We start from the raw sequence: 23,152 nt of genomic DNA, 5'->3' as shown, positions 1-23,152 counted from the left end.
AAAAACCTCATTCTGAGTGATTTATAAGCGTTTTGAAAAGTGGGGACATGGGTCAATGTCCTGAGATGTCACCTTCACCTTGTAATACCTGCCATACCTTTGTTATTATACACATCTATGTCCTGACTTTTCACAAAAACACACACACACACACACACACACACACACACAAACTCTCTCTCTCACTCACACACACACACACACACACACAAACTCTCTCTCACTCACACACACACACACACAAACTCTCTCTCACACACACACACACACACACAAACTCTCTCTCACTCACACACATACACACACACACACACAAACTCTCTCTCTCACTCACACACACACACACACACACAAACTCTCTATCACTCACACACACACACACACACACAAACTCTCTCTCTCACACACACACAAACTCTCTCTCACTCACACACTCACACACACACACACACACACACACACACACACACAAACTCTCTATCACTCACACACACACACACACACACACAAACTCTCTCTCACACACACACACAAACTCTCTCACTCACTCACACACACACACACACACACAAACTCTCTCTCTCACTCACACACACACACACACACACACACAAACTCTCTCTCACTCACACACACACACACACACACAAACTCTCTCTCTCTCACACACACACACACACACACACACACAGAGTGATTCCTCGAGGTTGGTGGTGAGGTGGTAATCACGTCAAATAAACTGTGAAAGCGCAGCGGGTGTGTTTGTTTCTGCTGGACGCTCCATTAGCACCGGCCGCTGCCGTAATGAGGCTTTAGATGTGCCGCTTGTTTTCCCTCCAGCGCAAAACACGAGTCTTGAGCTGCTCCACTCTCAGAGCGCGCATGTGTTTAATAAACACTGAATCAGGTGAGATTTCACCACACTTCACTTCCACAGAGTGAGTAAACTGTCCAGCTGCATGATGAGAGCTGAGTGAGCTGAGCAACTAGTTAACCAAAGACACAACCAGTCTGTCTTTTCACGTTCAAATGAGATCAATCACGTAACTGACTGAAAGAAAGAGCAGTTTTGACCAGTCTTAAGTAAAGTGGTTCATGCAAGCGGCCACTGATGAAAGTGAAGTCGTCTCGGAGGTGAACTGCACTGATGGAAACTTCACAATGAGACGTGAATCGAGTCAGTGTTAACTTTAATGGCTGGTTTCCACCGAGCGGTACGGGTCAGTACAGTGCGGTACGGTTCAGGACCGAACACTCTGATCCAGCGTGCGTTTCCACCACCAACAGCACCCTTACTTGGTAGGCGTGGTGTACGCCGGAAAGTAGCAATCGACGATAAAGCGCGACAATAAGCACAACTCTGCCTCTTTTTGTTAAATGTCAGTTTTAATGAACAATGATAGCCATTATAAAAGTATAAGTACAAAGTATATGATGCTTTTATGAGAGGAAATAAAGACAAAAGCAAATAATTCAGTCAAACATATGCTACAAAGTCAGCGCTGTTCTACGGTAAAGTTCAAAATAAATATATAAAAGTTAAACATAACTTTGTGCTCAGCCAAAACAATACGACCAGGAACAAATAATAGATTCATGAGAGCACGAATGCCAGTTAAATATACACACAACGAATTGTTTCTCATGTTTAATCACTACAGAGACATCAGAGCCAGCGGCAGAGGTCAGAAGGACTAGCCGAGCTGAGGCTGCTCTCAGTGGGATACATGAGCGCTGATCGCCCGCTGAGCGCCTGGAGCTCCGAAATCAGCTTAGCAAATTTTAAAATAGGTGCTATCTTTATAAATAAACCACTGTTATATATTTTTTTGTGTTTGATGTAAATAAGCCCAACACTCACGGACAGCAGAGCGAACGAGTGAAGCAGAAGCTTGTATCACGCATAAGTGAGGATTCTAGTCAACCAATCAGCGTTCTGCAGTGAGTTTAGCTCCACCCTTTTGGTAACCTTTGCTGTGCTGCGTACCCCAACAGAGGGGTACCAGAAAAGTGGTACGGTTCGCTATTTTGGTACCATTCACAACTTCTGACAGTGGAAACGGACATAATTGAGTACCGTACTGTACTGAACTGTACCGCTCAGTGGAAACGAGCCATAATTCCTCACAACACATCTGCTGCGTCCCGTGAGCCACACTAAACACAGGGAAAATATCCTGTTCATTAAAGCGCAGCAGCTGAGCGGACCTGCGTTACTGCGATTTTCCATGGCGACGGCCGTCTGTTAGTGCAGATCCACTTTCAGTTTTGGTAGCAACCTGCTGCTGTGAACACACTCGAGTCAAATATAACACAAATACCTCATGACACAATCACTGGCACAGAAGAGAACAACACCAACACACTGAGTCAGAGAGAACAGCACAGTGACCGCAGCGGCCGACACACACCTCACAGTCAACCACACACACACACACCTCACAGTCAACCACACACACACACACACACACACACACACACACACACACACCTCACAGTCAACCACACACACACACACACACACACACACACACCTCACAGTCAACCACACACACACACACACACACACACACACACACACCTCACAATCAACCACACACACACCTCAGTCAACCACACACACACACACACCTCACAGTCAACCACACCTCACAGTCAACACACACACACCTCACAGTCAACCACACACACACACACACACACACACACACACACACACACACACACACACACACACACACCTCACAGTCAACCACACACACACACACACACACCTCACAGTCAACCACACACACACACACACACACACACACACACACACACACACACCTCACAGTCAACCACACACACACACACACACACACACACCTCACAGTCAACCACACACACACACACACACACACACACACACACACCTCACACACACACACACACACACACACACACACACACACACACACACACACACACACACACACACACACACCTCACAGTCAACCACACACACACACACACACACACACCTCAGTCAACCACACACACACACACACACACACACACACACACACACACACACATACACACACACACACACCTCACAGTCAACCACACACACACACACACACACACACCTCACAGTCAACCACACACACACACACACACACACACACACACCTCACAGTCAACCACACACACACACACACACACCTCACAGTCAACCACACACACACACACACAGTCAACACACACACACACACACACACACACACACCTCACAGTCACACCACACACACACACACACACACACACACACACACCTCACAGTCAACCACACACACACACACATACACACACACACACACCTCAGTCAACCACACACACACACACACACACACACACACACACACACACACACCTCACAGTCAACCACACACACACACACACACACACACCTCACAGTCAAGCGCACACACACACACACACACACACACACACACACACACACACCTCACAGTCAACCACACACACACACACACACACACCTCACAGTCAACTACACACACACACACACACACACACACACACACACACCTCACAGTCAACCACACACACACACACACACACACACACACACACCTCACAGTCAACTACACACACACACACACACACACACACACACACACACAAATCTCACAGTCTACCACACAAACCTCAAAGTCAACCACACAAACACACCCCTCACAGTCTACACACACACACACACACACACACACACACACACACCTGTAGCGTGAGGCGTTTGACAGAGTCCCAGGTGTGTGTTATCAGGTTTTTCATGTGTTCTTCTGGACTCACGTGAGATTCTTCAGATGATGGAAAAACCTTCACTGGAACAGAGAGAGGCCTAGACTCTACACACACACACACACACACACACACACAGTGTTAATGCAGACAGATTCAAATCGTTCTTCATGTTCATAACACACGCAATCGTGTGTGTGTGTGTGTGTACGGATACAGTTAAAGCTGCACATACAAATCAAACAATTATTTACAGGAAGAAAAGAGAAGGAAGTCGAGTTAAGACCAGCTTTTGTGTGTGTGTGTGTGTGTGTGTGTGGATCGGTGTTGTGTTTCTGTTAATGAAAACCACACTGCAGTAACGCATCGACTCTGAGAGGCTTTTGATTACACTGGGAAATGATCAACATCTGCAGTGTGAAGGTCAAACCATCTCCAGCAGCTCCTGCAGACAAGAAACATGCAAACCAGCCCAAACCTCCCACACGACACCTGATGAAGCAACAGAGCGACTCTCCACAAACACATATATATAAACGCTTATACAAACACTATATATATATCCCTCATTTTATTACACATTTTATTATATATATATATATATATATATATATATATATATATATATATATATCCCTCATTTTATTACACATTTTATTATATCTTTTCATGTGACAACACTGAAGAAATGACACTTTGCTACAATGTAAAGTAGTGAGTGTACAGCTTGTATAACAGTGTAAATTTGCTGTCCCCTCAAAATAACTCAACACACAGTCATTAATGTCTGAACCGCTGGCCACAAAAGTGAGTACACCCCTAAGTGAAAATGTCCAAATTGGGCCCAATTAGCCATTTTCTCTCCCCGGTGTCATGTGACTCGTTAGTGTTACAAGGTCTCAGGTGTGAATGGGGAGCAGGTGTGTTAAATTTGGTGTTATCGCTCTCACTCTCTCATACTGGTCACTGGAAGTTCAACATGGCACCTCATGGCAAAGAACTCTCTGAGGATCTGAAAAAAGAATTGTTGCTCTACATAAAGATGGCGTAGGGCCAGGCTATAAGAAGATTGCCAAGACCCTGAAACTGAGCTGCAGCACGGTGGCCGAGACCATACAGCTGTTTAACAGGACAGGTTCCACTCAGAACAGGCCTCGCCATGGTCGACCAAAGAAGTTGAGTGCACGTGCTCAGCGTCATATCCAGAGGTTGTGTTTGGGAAATAGACGTATGAGTGCTGCCAGCATTGCTGCAGAGGTTGAAGGGGTGGGGGGTGGGGGGTCAGCCTGTCAGCGCTCAGACCATACGCCACACACTGCATCAAATTGGTCTGCATGGCTGTTGTCCCAGAAGGAAGCCTCTTCTGAAGATGATGCACAAGAAAGCCCGCAAACAGTTTGCTGAAGACAAGCAGACTAAGGACATGGATTACTGGAACCATGTCCTGTGGTCTGATGAGACCAAGATAAACTTATTTGGTTCAGATGGTGTCAAGCGTGTGTGGCGGCAACCAGGTGAGGAGTACAAAGACAAGTGTGTCTGGGGCTGCATGAGTGCTGCCGGCACTGGGGAGCTACAGTTCATTGAGGGAACCATGAGTGCCAACATGTACTGTGACATACTGAAGCGGAGCATGATCCCCTCCCTTCGGAGACTGGGGATCCAGTCACAGTCACACATCACACATCCACACCTCCAAGACGACCACTGCCTTGCTAAAGAAGCTGAGGGTAAAGGGGATGGACTGGCCAAGCATGTCTCCAGACCGAAACCCTATTGAGCATCTGTGGGGCATCCTCAAACGGAGGGTGGAGGAGCGCAAGGTCTCTAACATCCACCAGCTCCGTGATGTCGTCATGGAGGAGTGGAAGAGGACTGCAGTGGCAACCTGTGAAGCTCTGCTGAACTCCATGCCCAAGAGGGTTTAGGCAGTGCTGGAAAATAATAGTGGCCACACAATATATTGACACTTTGGGCCCAATTTGGACATTTTCACTTAGGGGTGCACTCACTTTTGTGGCGAGCGGTTTAGACATTAATGGCTGTGTGTTGAGTTATTTTGAGGGGACAGCAAATTTACACTGTTATACAAGCTGTACACTCACTACTTTACATTGTAGCAAAGTGTCATTTCTCCAGTGTTGTCACATGAAAAGATATAAAATATTTACAAAAATGTGAGGGGTGTACTCACTTCTGTGAGATACTGTGTGTATATATATATATATATATAAAAATAAAGTTCATATATTACTTGCAAAACATTAAACAAATTAAGAAATATATTACTACTGCAATTATAGTATTCCATTTTAAAATAGTATTTAATCATTTAATAAAATTATAATAATTTTATTTTATAGTAAAACTATAAAATCACAATACTAATATTTATGTCCTAGTTTCTTCATTTTCAAACATTAAACAATCTAATTTTTATAAACACTTCTCATTACTAACCTAGTGAACTGGGCTGAGGACACTAATCTCACACTCACGCAAATAACACGATGTTTGACTAGTTTTACATCTTTCTTTTTTAGTTCAACATTTAAAACTGTTATGTTCACATGTACATGTAGACACACCAGACACCTACAGTAGCCAGATCTGTGGAGAAACGCTCGAATCAGGTATTTTAAATCGAAATATCCTTGGTTCAAGTGAAAAGACAAGAGGTTACGCATACAGCAAGTATTAAACAAATAAAACACACCAATTGAAATATGAGATAAAAAGGGAATTCTCTGGTAAAACTACTGGCGCAGGATCTGAAAAGTGGTTGGGGACACATTTTAAATCTCATCAGCCTCTCTTCACAATACAAAGCAGTTTCAAATGGCTTTTTAACAAGATACACATGGGATATCAAATGAACATCTACCAAACACCAGCAAATGAAGCCTTTTTAAACAGAACTTTGAAAACTAAAGCTAAAATGCTGCTGCAGGCATGCATGACCGAAAACGCATTTCTTCTTATTAAACAGAACTTGGATGAACAAATGTTGTCTCCCTTTGTATGAAGCTTCCTGCATATGATCTGCACATCTGTGCGCGTGCGTCTGTCTGACTCTCTGTGTGTGTGTGTGTGTGTGTGTGTGTACCTGTCACAGTCTTGGTCTTCACAGGGCTGCTGGTGTAGTCTGACGCCTGATTACTAGGTTGTTTGGTTAGTGGTGTGCTGCCAACAGATGCTTCATCCTCCCTCCTCTTCTTCATCACCATGGAAACCTGCAAGCATCCCCCAGCATCAGCAACTTCAGTCTCTCACACACACACACACACACACAGTTGTACCTGTTGCGTCTGTCTGCTGCCGCTGGTTCTCTGAGGTTGGAACAGCAGCCATGAGGTCAGAACCGGATCCACATTGACAGCGATGCCCTGAACGCTCACCAACAGCACCGCACCTACAACACACACACACACACACAGCCCATCACTTCAGACGAGAGCTCAAAGCAACTGATATGCAGCCAAAAATAACATTTTTCTTCAATAAACATCCATGAAACATCAGCCTCTCTGGTTCTTAAGCAATCATCTTTACCCACAGTTCAGTGCTGAGGTCATGCGTCACGAGCGCGCGTGTGTAATGGCTCCCATGCCTTCGGGATTTACTGGGAATTCTCTGGCGTAAATCAGAACGCCTCAATCATCCGATAAGAGCGCTGATGAGCTCCCACTACTTCCAGATCGGCTTTGGATGCATCCGGGATCTTGTATGTCAGGCCCGCAGGCGCTGCCGTGTGCTCTGAGAGCCAATCAGCTTCCAGCATCACAAACGAGCAGCACAACATGAGTACGAGTGTGTGTGTGTGTGTGTGTGTATTAAAGGCTCATGTTTAACATCCTGTTGTGTGGCGCTGCCTTCAGCAGGCCGATCTGCTCTCTCTCCGCTCTCTTCCTTTAAGAGCTCTATTAAGGGAACTTTATAGTTTTAAGAGGCCGTGTGTGAGATAACGCTCAGAAACACACACAAACAGAGCGTCCAGGCCACCTGCGGCCCCGCGCTCTCTTCCCAACATGGCTCGGGCCCAGCGCTCCGGCTCCGCTATCATAAACACGCGCGGCACTTCAAAGCTCCGCAGCCATTGAAGACGCAGCCGTCCGGGGGACGAGCGCTTTGATGTAGCAGAGGCTGAGGGAGCGAGGACACTCCTGTCAGAGCAAAGCCTGTAACTCAGGAGTCATCTGCAGCGGCCCCGAGACTGTAAACAAGCAGCGGAGGAAACTCTGTGCTCTGGAGTCAATGCCACACACCTGCGACCGCCTCACACACACACGCACGCACACACACACACACACACACACACACACACACACACACACACACACACACTCAAACACACACACTCACACACACACACACACACACACACACACACTCACACACACACACACACACACACACACACACACACACACACACACACACACACACACACACACACACACACACGTTTGTTTTTGTGAAAAGTGTGGACTCTCCATAGGCGTAATGGTTGTTATACTGTACTTACTGTATGTGCTATTGTCCTACACCAACCCTACACCTAAACCTACCCCTTACAGGAGACTGTGCATTTCAACTTTCCCCAAAAAAACCTCATTCTGAGTGATTTATAAGCGTTTTGAAAAGTGGGGACATGGAGTAATGTCCTGAAAAGTCACCTTCACCTTGTAATACCTGTCATACCTTTGTTATTATACACATCTATGTCCTGACTTTTCACAAAACACACACACACACACACACACACACGCACTCACACTCACACACACGCACTCACACTCACGTGCACAGCACACACACACACACACTCGCACACACACACACACACACACACACACTCACGCACGCACGCACACACACACACTCACACAATCACACACACACACAATCTCACACACACACACACACACACAATCACACACTCACACACACAATCACACACTCACACACACACACACACACACACGTTTGTTTCTGTGAATTGTGGGGACTTTCCATAGACTTCTATTATTTTTATACTGATCAAATGATATTTTCTATCCTCTAACCCTAAAGGCCTAAGTATACTTCATTTTTGTACGCTTACGCTAGCAGTCAAACACGTAGCCTTTCAAAGTATACTCCATTTGAAGCTGTGCATGAACGCAGGCCAGAGGATTTTTGTATCCACTTAATTTTGAGGGCATCTCAACTGGTCAAAGTTTCTGATTTGTTATTCACTTTAGTTTTGGGATTGCATCTGAACTCCTTTATGAGCTACCGTTTTGGATGATCTTGGTTTTAATTCTTCTAACGTCCTGGCATCTACAATGCTGCGATGAACCAAGGACATTTGCGGTAACTCTGGACTTCGACATTTAGAAGGTTTTGCCTCCAAGTATGAAAACATTGACAACACTGCTCCATGAAATATGATCTAGACTTTTGTGATGTTGAGGTTGTATGCTCTTCTAAACATATGATATTCAATGGTGATTGATCTCCCTTCGTTTTTTATGTGATGTTTGATATCGGTAATTGTTACAGATTGGTCAATGATCAGTTTGAACTATATCTTTAAGTGAGACGAGACATTCATGACTTGCACCAAACTTCACTGCAGGACTTCTGCAGCTTCATTTAAAAAACTCACAACAAAGAAATTCTTAGTTACAATTTATACTTGTCTAGAAAAGCATTTCAGTCATTAAGTCTGTAGATCAAAAGGCTTTTAAGATCTTGAGAAAAACAAATACAGTGTGGCGTGACCTGAACACGTTACTTCTGAAAGAACAAACACACACACACTCAGCCTTTCACCTGCCTGATGTTATGCCAACACACAGACCAGCCAATCACAGAGCTCTCACAGTCTCATGCTGCACTGTGATTGGTGGAGTAAGTGAACTATCGTTTCAGAGCAGAGAGAGCACCTGCACATGTGAGTGAACCTCTGAAAACACGACCATCATCATCACATCACGCCTCGTCTTTCATAACTGATGGAGGAAGCAGAAACACACATCCAACACTATTCCACCATCAGAAGCTCTGAAACACACAACAGTGATCACCAGCCATCTACAAACAGGATCACGCACTGCATGCAGCCCTTCACAAACAGCGAAAAGTGGATCAGACCAGATGACTGGAACGGTTAGAAACAAATAAAGAAATGCCGTTCTAGTAAGTTCTGAAAGCACTGCTACTGTCGTGTAGAGGCGCAGTAATGCAACGTGCTGCTGATCAGGTGCATGTTTATCTTTGACTTGTGAAATCTGAGTCTCTCCATTTCTCCGTTCACTTCCTCCAAGCGGTGAGTGGGATCCCTGTGCAAATAAACTCCAGCATCGAGCGCATGAAACTCAGCAGACCTACATGCAGCAGGACACATCTGAGCCGCGCCTGTTATTCAGTCCAGCTGCTGCGAGCGGAAACATGCGCCGCTGCATTAGATGACTCACTCCGTCTCAAACGCCAGCGACGCTCTGCTGCACTGCTGAGATAGAACCTAAACCTGGACATCGGCTCTGAACGAGCCTGACTCAGAGAGAAACACGTCAAAACATGACAGCGAGAGAAAATGAGGATTCAAACCCTGCCCCACAGACGGGTCTGCAGAGAGACAGACAGGTTCATGAGAGTTGAGTGAGTCTATCAGAGTTACGCCACAGACGCATTAAATCAGTTTCATATAATTTACGGGGTTTAAAATTGAGACGAGATGTTTCTGTCGGAGAGTAAAATACAGCTGCAATTACAAACGTTACGCAGGAGAGATTATTTACGCTTTTCCTATAGAGACGACATAGATGAGAGACGCAGATACAGGAACACAAGTCAGATTTACTGCAGGACACAAACACGCCGACTGAGAGAACACAGTAAATCACGCCACACACTCCCTCTGAGGGGCGGGGCTTGAGTGAGGGGCGGGGCTTGAGCCGCGCAGCCTTTGAAATTTTTTCTGATTTAAAGACACTTCGATCACACAAACAACATCAGACAGACATACACTGATCCATTACAACCAGCGGCAGGCCTAGAGAGACACATACTGAAACATATGGAGAGAGAGAGAGACACACACATTTAGAGTGAGACTGTGTTGGTTTATTTGAGTAGAGAACGACCCTGCGTGTGTTTGACGTCTCTGCTCGATGGGCTTTTGTAATTATTTATTTAGAGAGCAGGCAGCGTTTACGCTGAGCCCATTAGAGCCGGAGAACAGCTCGGCTCCGTGAGCGATCACAAACAAGAGCCGCGCTTCTGAGACACACACGTATGAGAGCAGTGCATCAGACGGTCACAGATGAGCACGGCTCAAGCGCTGGTGTCCGGCGGGACGAGCGAGCCGCCACAGGGGGGCAGTGATGTCATGGGGAAAGCACAGGGTCACAGAGGCTGCAGAGCAGTGCATGATGGGAGTCCTCACAGCTGTAAGTGCAGCAGGAAATAACAGTGCAAACTAAGGCCAGAACGTGTCAAACAAACGACTTAAAAATGAGCAGGAGAGAGTGGCAATGTGGACCACCCACAACTACCGTTTACCAGCCAGCTAACTAACTAACTAACCGACCGACTGCAGCAGCCAACACATCGCCTGTCTCTCTCTCTGCAGCTCCTGCTGAATTCACCAGCAAGCGCAGGAGCTCGTACTGCACACACACACACACACACACACACTCTGTGGCGCTCCAGAGAGCTGCTGTTTTACAGGCCGCTTCAAACAGAACCCGTAATTACTCATAAGAACTCACAAACCGCTCACACACACTCATTACACAAGAACTCAAAACACACACATATACAATTTGACTACAGCGTTAAGAGTCACATCATAGAAACAAGACTTTAATTTTATCAAGCCAAAGTAACGCACGCACACACAAACACACACACACACACACACACACAGGGTCCCTGAACTCATGCCAGGACAGACTGAAGGACTCTCAACAACCCTGAGGAACTGAATGAGAACACACACACACTCTCGCACGCGCACGCACACACACACACACACACACACACTTGCTCTTATTATGATGAATACAGTCCATTATCTTCTGTTGTTTTAGTGCTAAGCTCTAGGGCTGTCAAAAAAAAAAATCAAATTTCAAATATTCGTCGAATTTAAAATAAAAATACACATTAGAATGCAAAAACGTTGCATTAGAATGTTAGGAGTGCGTCAGGCAGCTTCATCAGTGGCACACGAGATGCGATGACGATGTAGGTGTTGTTGCATTTTAATGCTTTTTTTAGCCTATGCAGTTCAACCCACTGGATGCGGCGCTGCTCATTCAAAATATTGCAGAAAAAGAGAACTTCAGTGCGAAGACTATGTTGTTTACCTCAAAACTGAAACCTAGCCGTTCACAGACAACACATATTTATCACATTTTCTAGAGGGACATCATCAGCGTTGCACTCACGTCTCGCACAAGAGCCGCATGTTTAGAAAGCCATGAAAAATTAATTTAAGTTCAACTTCGAAAAAACATGTCTCGAGACTTTATGGTGGTTTTCCCCATCCCACTGCATCTCATGTTTTTAAATGAAAAAGTACTCTTTGTGATTGGTCCTTTGTTTTCAGTCCTTTGTATTAAACTATACATACATACCTGATGCTGTTTTGCCAAGTCAAGTCACCTTTATTTATATAGAGCTTTTAACAATACAGATTGTGTCAAAGCAACTTTCCATTATCAGAATAGGAAAATAGTATCAATAATGTAAAATGACAGTTCAATGATGTCATCGTCCAGCTCAGTTCAGTTTAATTAGTATCTGTGCAATCATGTAGACGATATCTCTGGAAATGAAGTGTCCACAACTGAGCAAGTCAGAGGAACCAAAGCGCCATCTGTGACAGAATGGAGGAAAAACCTTGGGAGAAACCAGACTCAGTCGGGGGTCAGTTCTCCTCTGACCAGACGAACCAGCAGTTCACTTCCAGCTGCAGCAGAGTCAGATTGTGCAGAGGACTCATTTGGACTCATTTTGTTTCTAATTGTTTAAGCAACTTAATTATATATGGTTTATAAACGTTATTTTAAACATTATGCACTTTTTTCAAAGGTAGTTGTGTTATTTTATTGCTTTGAATAAACGTGCATTAATAATATTTTGCTCGATGCGCCCTCTTGTGGCCTCAAGAGAGAAGCCAAAAGCTTTTTTCCCCCCTAACTGAAATTGTCTTTTAAATTCGAATATTTATAATATTTTAGTACAAAATTCGAATTTAGTTTTTCAGCCATTTTGACAGCTCTACTGAGCTCTCACACAAACCTTTCTGCTTTCTGCATTTGAACATTTGGGTGTGGTCTGACTGTGGTGGGTGTGGTCTGAAAGTAGTGAGTAGGTTTGGGTCTAATGGGTGTGGTCTGATGTAGAGGGTGGGTGTGGTCTGAATGTAGTGGGTGGGTGTGGTCTTTAGTGCTGGGCGGTATGACCAAAAATTTATATCACAGTATTTTTCGAAATTATACCGGTTTCACGGTATATGACGGGATTTATTTTTTTTCATGCATGACCGGGTGTTAACCACATTTTCTACTGATTGAGAGGAAAAACTGCAGTAGATTGACTTGATTTTACTGTCGTGATGAGCGAATATTGTAGAAAAATTCCACACTAAATAGTGACTAAACACGACTCATTAATACATGTTAACCAGGAGTCACTCTCATTTATAATCGCGATATCGTCTGATTAAATCAACATGCATCTAACGTTACACTAAAGAGCGGCTATGGTTTTGGTTATATTACTTTTTTGTCTTATGCTGCGCGCTGCCTGCGTCTGAGTAACAACCTAAAAAAAAAACAACAAACAAAAAAGTGCCTAATATTAACAGACGAACTATGCTCATATTTATAATCCCAAACAGTCAGTTAGCGGCAGGTGCTAGGAAACGCTGTTTTGTGCTCATCTACTGACGAGTCTGCTGCGGTACGACTGCTGAATGCGCTGCTTCTCTGCCGCTCGCTGCACAGAACAGACGCCGAGAGACGCGACGCTGCGCCGGGAGTCAGATCTCACGCTCGCGGGGCAGCACTGGACACATCTTCCAACTGAACCATAGCTAAGGTTTATCCAAAAAAGTCGCTAGGTTTGTCAGTTTGTATATTCTATGGAAAAAAGCTGCTAAAATGGTCTGAAAGTTGCTAAATATATGCTAAAGTCGCGCTCGTGTGTGTGTGAGACGCAGAAGCTGATGGCAGCGGGCGGTGGATATTGTGGATGAGTTCTTCTGTGTCATCATCACGTTCTACAGCTTCAGAACACGCTTAGTAACACATACAGCTGTGTCCTCGCCAGAGACCCCTCTCAAACAGTGTGGCGCTACGAACGTTATTTAAATAACACCAGTATTGCGGTATTTTAAAAATTCACATCATAAGAAAAATAAACACCGGTATTCGGTATGAACCGGCACTAGTCTGGGTCTAATGGGTGTGGTCTGAATGTAGTCGTGTGGTGTGATCCGAGTGATTTAATGGATCAATCAACTCATCCAAACAATCCAAATTGCGGCAGCCTGCTAAATCTCCACACACACACACACACACACACACACACACACACGATTAAGACTCGTTCTGTTCTACACGTGAAGCCATGTCTCTCTCTGGTGCGGAGGTCACGGGGTCAGCGGTCCTAAAGGGAACATCCTGTCAGATCTTTGTGTCTAAAACTTCCCTTCAGAAATTCACATTCCATCACAGTGTTCCTACTGGCTGACTTCATTAATTACAGCAGAACTGTGCCCTAACGACAGGCCTGTAATTAGCTTAATTAATTACAGATTAACCCACCGCTGCAGCACTAATGGCTTCTTTCTGTCAGGGACTTGCCCTCCTCCAGACGCAGCGCTGGGAACGGCTCACCTTCACCGATCAGGAGCGCGTCTGAGGGATCATGGGAAAGGGCCGGTTCTCAGCCCTCCCACACGGCCTCGTGTTTTGATATCTTCACTCGACCACGAAGACTCCAATCCGTTCCGCCAGCAGCACAGAAAACTACCTGCTGATGCCCGTGAGCGCATGTGACCTGCAGTTATCAGTTAGCTAGAATCACAAACTACAGCCCTGCGAACGAACCAAAGAGTTAACACTATCAGCTCACTGGAGAAGAAGAACCGCTGCGGGAAAACACGGAGAAGAATATCTGAAGAATATGAGCCGTGATCAGTCATTTCACAGCTGTGACATGTGCTGCCAAACGTCACATGAAAACCTTTCTGAAGACAGTCTGAGCGCTGCTTGCCAGCGTGAGATCAGATGAACACTAACAAACAAACATCTCAAGAGTCGAGCTCCATCAGATCTGAATCCAGAGCGGCGGTTAAATTAAAACCCAATTCCTGAATCTGATTTAGCAAAGCGGATGCAGATTTGCAATTTGAATGAATGAAGAAACAAAGTCTTGTTTGAACGGACATCATATTTAATCAATTAAGTTATGTGCAACAGGATGGAAGATAGGGCTGCATAATTATGACAAAAATCATAATTGTCGATTATTCCTTTGAAATGGTCATTGTGATTATTAATAACGATTATCACACTGAATGATGTTTTCAATATCTTTATGCCATTGTTTAAAGCAACTGCACGTCATATTTTTATATGCAAATAAAGCAGCTAAAAACAATCTTCCTGAAAAACTTGTACTGCTTCTCTGTAACATCAAGCCTCAAATGTCAACTATACATCGGTTTGGTTTCTTGTAATTGTGCCTTTGAACAATTACATATACTTTTACATTTAATAATTTTGCAGAAGCGTTTATCCAAAGCGACTTACAAATGAGGACAACAGAAGCAATCAAAACAATAAAAGAGCAACACTATATAAGTCCTGGATAGTCTAATGCAGCACAAGTTTTTTTTAATAAATAAATAAGAAGTAGATAGAAAAGAGAGATAAAGCTAGTGTTAGAGGGTCGATATTATTTTTTCTGTTCATAATAATTAGATAGAATAAAATTAGAATAGAGTTCTAGTGTAGATTACCTCATTTGTTTCATCCATAATTGTAATCACAACTAGAAATTTGATTAATTGTGCAGCCCTAATGGAAGAGCATTTCATTTCCCAGAATGCACCAACTGTGTTGAACTTTTTTTTCTTCAAACTTCCTGCCATTCGCTCCTGAGGAGCTTCCACCGGACACTGAGTGTTTGAGAGTCACTGCACCTCTGTGGGAAATGAATCCTCTATCCTGGGAATTAAATGACATCCAGTAGCTGAGGAAAGATCAGAGTTTCCAGCTGTGAGCCTGAGACAGAGCTAACCCTTCACACCCAAACACATGAAACAGAGGATGAGGAGTTATTCAGTTCATTCAAGTCAACTTGTTACCATAATCATTAACAACTATGTGTTTTTACCAATCGTTTACATCTTCTAGTTCAAATCCTGTTTCAATTGTGCAACGCTATTTTCTGTGGTTTTAATACCCTTGCAATTCAAAATGTATTTTGTCATGCCAGTCGTGCTGTCAGAGCATCTCAGAGACATTCACAATCCACTAATTCAGCTAATGAGCCGCCGTTTGGACTCCGCGGCTCGCTCTGCATCTCACAAACGTTTCCTGAAGCGCCCGATTCTTCGCCTCTTAAACGTCAGATCAAACGCTGTGTTTTTTCCAAAGGCCTCCGCTAATAGACGAGCAAATCTCACACACATGCTGGAACACAGAGAGCACCGACTCCTGCCACTCGCTGCATCTGCACATCCAAAAAACCAAATGATGCAACGGCTCTTTGGTTTTACGAGAGTCATGCAAGTTTGCAACGATCTGTTGAAGAAAGAAATGCCACCCAAAAGCAGCAGCGCAGGTCAGAGCGTGACGCGTGTCTGCAGGCCGGAGACGAGACGTCAAGCAACATCAGTTCTGCCTCGATGAACAGATTAAAGCAGGCAAAGGTGAACGAGAAAGCCAAAAAACACAACAGCAAGAAAGACTGACGGTGGTCCTCCACGAGGAGAGAAAAGACGACTGGAGCTTCCAAACATGACCAAACGGACTACATCACTGCATAACCGGCATCACAGGCAACGTTTACGAGTCTCACTACATACTTGAATCTCAAGTCACTTAATTCAGCGTCTTTCATGTGATTTTAATAAAGCACAACTAATCAAATTCATAGCAGTGAAGAGCGAGCGGCAGGTTTGAGGAGAGCAGAAGGCGAGTGTGTTTATATGAGGATGGAGCGGAGGCTGTGGGAGCCGTTAATAGAGATCAGAGCTAACGCACGCAGCCGTCCAGCCGGAGATCCGGTTTCAGGCCGGAGTGTTTGTGGGGCGATCAAAGCCGCGTCAGGCCCGATCCACCTGCCGTCATTATTCTACTGCCTCAAACACGGAGCGACGCGGCCCAGCTGCAGCTCTGACGCGCTCATGAAGCCGATGCAGCTCCGCTAACACCAGAAACACGCCGCACTCAATGCGCTCAGAATCTCAGGCGATCTGTGGAAATGAACATTAAAGGCATCATTGTTCTGCCGTTCCCGTGACTCCAAACGCAGCTCTCCACCGAACATCTTCTGCATTTGCTGCGATCGACCCCTGCGTTTGATTAAATGTAGCATTTTGAAATCCCAGAGTTCTGAGAAAGACGTAAATCAAACTCTCACAGCTGCACGAGCGCCTGAGGAGAACACATGCGCCCCCGCTCCGTCTTGCGCTCTTTTTCTATCATCATAAAGCTGGACTCGCCTCGCGGGTCCCTGGGGATGAAAAGAGAGAGTCGGAGACAGAGAGAGAGACACCTGCAGCCCTCAGCTCGCACTGCACACCCATAAAATACCCAACATCCCCCACTGCACTAATCCACAGGCCACCAAACTCCTGCTGCCAGATGTGTAACGAGAGCAAGCGCGCTGCCTGCAGTATGCATCCTCAGTATGCATGGCATGGAATACTCACAGCAAGTGACATGCTGTATCCCACAATGCAATGCATTTGTCCTGTGACAGAAGCTAAAGGCTCAACTGAATTACATTTATGCATTTAGCAGACGCTTAAGAGAGACATTCAGGCTATACATTTTTTATCAGTATGTGTGTTCCCTGGGAACTGAACCCACAACGCAATGCTCTTCCACTGAGCCACAGGAACCCGTGTTCTAGACCCGTGGAACCCGTGTCTAGTTCTAGAGTCACAGATAGAGGTGTGATTTCTCACCTAATAAAAACAAACCACTAAATACAACCGCACGCATTATCGAGCCGATAGCTGCAGGATTTAAACACGCAACACAACGTGATCATGTGACGCGAGCAGCATTTTAACACTGATTAAAATGGTTATTGTTGTATTGTTATGCTGCGTCAGTGCACAAACTAGATCGCTGCATTCGTTCATCGCTCACAACATCAGAACAGACGGCTAGAAAACGAGCGAGAGCGGCCCGCTGTACTGCGAAGGGTTAACACTCAGCGTAAAATCACTGTGTGTCCATAAAAGAGGCGTTTCAAAGCTGCGCGGCCGGGATCCTTTTGTGATAAATCCAACGCCTTTAATTGCCTTTAATTTATTAGTGTGTTCCAACCTCAGGCTCATTAAACAGAAACATATTGGTCTGCGTCTACGGGAGTTTAACAAGTACAGAACTCCCATTTTCTAAGTAAATTGGAATTTCTTTTTAATTCACTGGTAAACAATCGAATGGAAAGCAGATGTAGCGCAGCGGAGCCGAGGCCCATCCTAATGCCGACTGTGAGAGCCAGAGATGCAGATGGGCCTGGGAATTATTTAAATGTCATTTCAAGGTAATTAAACGTTACAGTTTGAAGAACGCTTTGAGGTTCAAGCGCTCAGGAAAGGAGTGAAGGGAGATAAAGACGTAAGAAAAGAGCGAGCGAGGGCGGGAACGCTTCCAAGCACATCTGGGCCTCCAGGACCGCGGCTCTCGAGTTCAGCGCGAGATTGTGAAAAAGATTATTATGGAATTCATAAAATACATGTCGAACGTTTAGAAATATTACTGGGCAGATTAAAGGCGAACGCTGCTATATAACGTTATAAAGCATCTCTTGAAGTATTGGAGTGAAACACACAGAAAGCTCCTCTGAATGTGACCGTGTCAGCAGATCTCGCTCGTTCTCTAAGCACAGCTAGTCAGCGCCAATCCTACAAACACGTCTGAGACCGATCACTGATGAACACACTCACTATCCAGTATTTCTCCTGAGACGTCACGTGACAGACCGCTTCCTTCAGTCACGTGTAAACACTAACACACAATGATTTATGATGAAGAAGCAGCTGCGTGACGGACAGGCCGAGTTTCTCTGACAGAGTGACCCTTCACTGAGTCCAGCTCGGTCCAGTTCACTGCACGACTTTCTTTGATATCTTGAAAAATAATGTGAACCAGGCAACACTGGACCCCACTGACTTTCATTATTTGATCAAAAACACTGAGTCATTTCTCAAAATATCTTCACTTGCGGTCCGCTGAAGAAAGAGAGAAAGTCGTCCAGGTCTGAATGTCACGAGTGAATGATGACAGAACGACCCTGTTCGGGAAAACTGCCTCGAGTTGAGAGAGTCTTGACTGTGGTGCATGCGTAGCTGTAAATGAGAGCGAACGCCAGGGTCTTACTGATGAGTTTCACACCGAACGAGTGTCTGCTCTCGATAAAAATCCGGTAAATCACTGGAGCCGAGCGCAGGTAGTCGTACTAAACACACAAACAAAGACTGATGCATTCTGGGATCATCTGTGGAGGACACCAGCTCACCTAACGCATCTCTCAAACTAGCAGTCTGTCAGGATCTCATCACAGATGAACTTCAGAATAAAATCAACTGCTGCGCTAATCGGCTCAGGTGAGGCTACAGCAGTCTGTCACTGTCTGAATTTAGTGATAAAACTTTGAAATCTGAGACTTTGTTTCATTTCACAGCGCTTACTGTGATTATTGGATAGCAGGAGCTACAAATAACGTTTAGTGAAGATTCACACATCACCTGAAAACAGCACAGACTAAGAGACGGATCTTAGCGTTTATGAGTCGAGCATCAGCGCTCTGAACAGCTCAGGACTGCTCTGTGAATGGATATGAATGACTGTCTTCATGAAGCCTCGGAGGACACAGCAGAATAATGCTGATTACCAGCCCGAGCAGCAAGAGCTCCTCCAGATGAGTCTGTGTCTTCTCTCCCTAAACATCCGATTGAGTTTTTGCTCCAGCTGCTGACTGGCGGTTTACAGACATGCAGGCATGTTTCATCAGAGGTTTAAAGATCTTGAAGACGCATGTTGCCTGTGTTTGAGCGAGCTGTGGTGTCTGATATGGTCTCACCGGGGTTGGGCGCGTGCTCCTGCTGCGGGAGCTGCAGGGAGATCTGGAGGAGATCAGGAGACAGCAGAGACTCCGGCTTACGGCTCCCGCTCAACCAGCGGCTCGTGTGAAGATCCGTGGTGTCAGACGGACCCTGGACCAGCGGAACCAGGTGATCCTTCTGGCCCTCGCACGCACCTGCACACACACAGTCAAACACATTAATGACCTGCAGTATTTCCCATCTGAAAAACAACAAATGTACAACGAACATTCAGCTCTGTTCAACACATCACAGGGTTAAAGGTCACACGATTTTACAGACTGAATTCAACTTAAAACAGACTCTTGATTTTCTCAGATACACTGAATATAAATGCAAGATCTTCCGTGTTAACCGCATAGTTTAACCACATATAAAAATATCTAACTATTATTACATTTAGTCATTTAGCAGATGCTTTTATCCGAAGCGACTTACAAATGATGACAACAGAAGCAAACAAACGAGCAACAACATGCAAGTGCTATGACAAGTCTCGGCTAGCCTAACGCAGTACACGTAGCAAGGTTTTGTGTTTTTGTTTTGTTTTTATATAAGTAGATCGAATAGAATTAGAATAGAGAGTGCTAGAGTTAGAGGGTCAAATAAAGATGGAAGAGATCTTGAAGATGGCTTATTATTAGATAGCTAAATATACTTTACTCTGAAGATATTTTATTTTACACTGTCGTTTTACATTACACTAGAAACAGTTAAGTCTCTCTAACGCTGTACAGCATCATCGGAGATGTTAGAGAAGTAAATCACTGAGACTCAAAGGAAATAAATCCCGGGAATGTGCCATAAAAACAAAAAATACACCAAACACAGGCTCACTTGTGCGGTGTGTGAAAACAGGATTGTGCTGTTATGAACAAAGGCTTTGAGCGTGTATGTAAGTGTGTGTGTGTGTGTGTGTGTGTGTGTCAGAGGGACAGATGTGTGCAGCTGCTCTCACCCGGCGTTCTGGCACACACTTTCACGGCTCCCAGCGTCCCAGAAACACACAGCAGCGCCGGCCGCACACACACCTTCAGCTCCACACGCTGAACACACACCTCCAGCACGGGAGCGCTACACACCGGCTTCACACCTGCTCAAACACACACCCGTCAGCCACATCAGCATCATGTGTTTGTTCATTCAGTAATCTGGGGCATCACAGATGCATGATGGGAGTTCAGTCACAAAACACATTTACATGACAACATAACAAAAACTCATTCATATTACTTCAAAAAAATACTAATATATCTCTAGAGCTGTGTGTGTGTGTGTGTGTGTTGCCCTTAGGGTGTTTGATGGGGTGTGTGACCCCAGTGACCTCCAGCTGTTTGCTTGTGCACCTCTGCACCTGTGCGCTCACAAACACACACACACACACACACACACACACACACACACACACACACACACCAGCAGGCATAGAGAGAATTTGAGGTTGTGCACATATGAACACATCTGGAATGTGTGTGTGTTTATGAGGCTTCTGCATTCTGGAGCTAATGTGAGGCTCACACACACACACACACACACACACACACACACGTGGCTGTTTCTCCATGAATGTGTCTCATATCAGACGGATTCCTCTGCTGGATGTCACGGACACACACACAAGGACAACACACTCCATCAGCACAAGGACACACACGAGTGTGATGTGATCAAACAGACGCTCCTCACTGGAGTTCTCCGCATTCATTATGAAACACCTCCATGAAGACACACACACACACCTCATCACTCGACACACTCGAGGCGTTTCAAAGGTGCACGTGAACATGCAGGTACCTGGTGTTTTGTAGGCGTGGCTAACGAGGCTGTCGCTGATGCAGGCTCCGCCTCCCACACTGTGTGTCCAGCTGTGATACATGCACTGCAGCAGCAGCACCTGCGCACGCGTCGCCTGCACACACACCTGCGGGAGCTCGAACACACACTCACACACCGGGACCGAAGGCTTCCTCCCCCTGACAGACACAGATCAAATACATCATCACACTCACACACTTCATCACAGAGAAACTCTGAAAACACTTTCCCCGTCTCTATGAACATGAGTGATTGTTAACGGAGACGCTGCACGTATAGAGCGAGTCGCATCAGTCACTGTGAGACAGCAGACTGCCAAACCGAAGCTCAGCTCGTGTCTCTTTAAATAACATGATAATGAACAACTATTACTAGAGCAGGTCACGCATTCAAACACTGAAAGCCGCAGCTCACATCCAGATCATTCACTGAACTTTCCATTCAATCACTCGAATCAAACAGACTTTAATGAACAGATGTTTGTTCTTCATAACATTCACAAATGTCGTCTTGTTTCTGTATCGACTGGAAACACATAACGGTGACATAACGCTCTTCTGATATAATATAGATCTCTGTAACACTCCTCTATAATAAAATATAAAGCTGTATAATATGTGCAGTGTGACAGCGATTCTGTTCAGTATCTCTGTGCTGTGCGGTGAAAGCAGCACAGCGCCGTCTCCAGCTGAGAGCAGTCAGTGTGTGTGTGGGAGCCCAGTGCTCTCTGGGTAATGAGTCTGTGTCTGTGATCAGCTCTGACGGGGAGAAGCGCTCCTCCTCGAGCACCTCTGCAAACACTTAACCGCTCGTCTCCGCCGCTCTCATCCTGGCTTTGTAGTGCTTCTGGGTGGCTCGGCGCGTAACGGCTGACGTTCAGCAGAGATCGCCTCGCTGCAGCTGCGCCAGCGCACAGATCGAGACGGGGTCAGAGGTCAGGGGCAGACAGCGCTCGCCCGGGGTTTCTCTGATCTGGATTCACGGGAGTCTCGAGCGCCGCGGACGGGAAACACACCAGCACATGCCCAGCAAATGTTCGCCACACACACTGGCACGTCATGAAAGCTGGCGCGACTCGCTTCATTTCTGTGTTTTCAGGGAAAGCGATCTTAGCGACGCACCATCTGCACCTGTTTTATTAATAAATAAACACGCTCAAACGCAGCAAACAGCACCGCTAATCAGAAG

The 23,152-nt window shown here is 45.4% G+C and overlaps 1 protein-coding gene across 2 annotated transcripts in view; it reads right to left on the bottom strand.

Annotated features, from left to right (window-relative positions):
• LOC131521776 (intermembrane lipid transfer protein VPS13B) overlaps positions 1 to 23,152 on the bottom strand; it is a 126,336-nt gene that overhangs the window by 77,828 nt on the left and 25,356 nt on the right. The window contains exons 17-22 of one of the 2 annotated variants that reach the window (XM_058746825.1): positions 21,944 to 22,122; positions 21,108 to 21,242; positions 20,128 to 20,304; positions 7,104 to 7,216; positions 6,911 to 7,037; positions 3,784 to 3,911 (exon numbers count right to left, since the gene is read on the bottom strand). In XM_058746825.1, the coding sequence (XP_058602808.1) occupies positions 3,784 to 3,911; positions 6,911 to 7,037; positions 7,104 to 7,216; positions 20,128 to 20,304; positions 21,108 to 21,242; positions 21,944 to 22,122 (859 nt within the window). Of the gene's footprint in view, positions 1 to 3,783; positions 3,912 to 6,910; positions 7,038 to 7,103; positions 7,217 to 20,127; positions 20,305 to 21,107; positions 21,243 to 21,943; positions 22,123 to 23,152 lie in introns of those variants that run through there. The other variant, XR_009266364.1, reaches the window with a different exon arrangement.

The sequence above is a fragment of the Onychostoma macrolepis genome, chromosome 16 (assembly GCF_012432095.1).
Source record: "Onychostoma macrolepis isolate SWU-2019 chromosome 16, ASM1243209v1, whole genome shotgun sequence".
NCBI lineage: Eukaryota > Metazoa > Chordata > Actinopteri > Cypriniformes > Cyprinidae > Onychostoma > Onychostoma macrolepis.
Note: the sequence above shows the minus strand (reverse complement) of the source record. Positions and strands in the feature narration are given on the sequence as shown.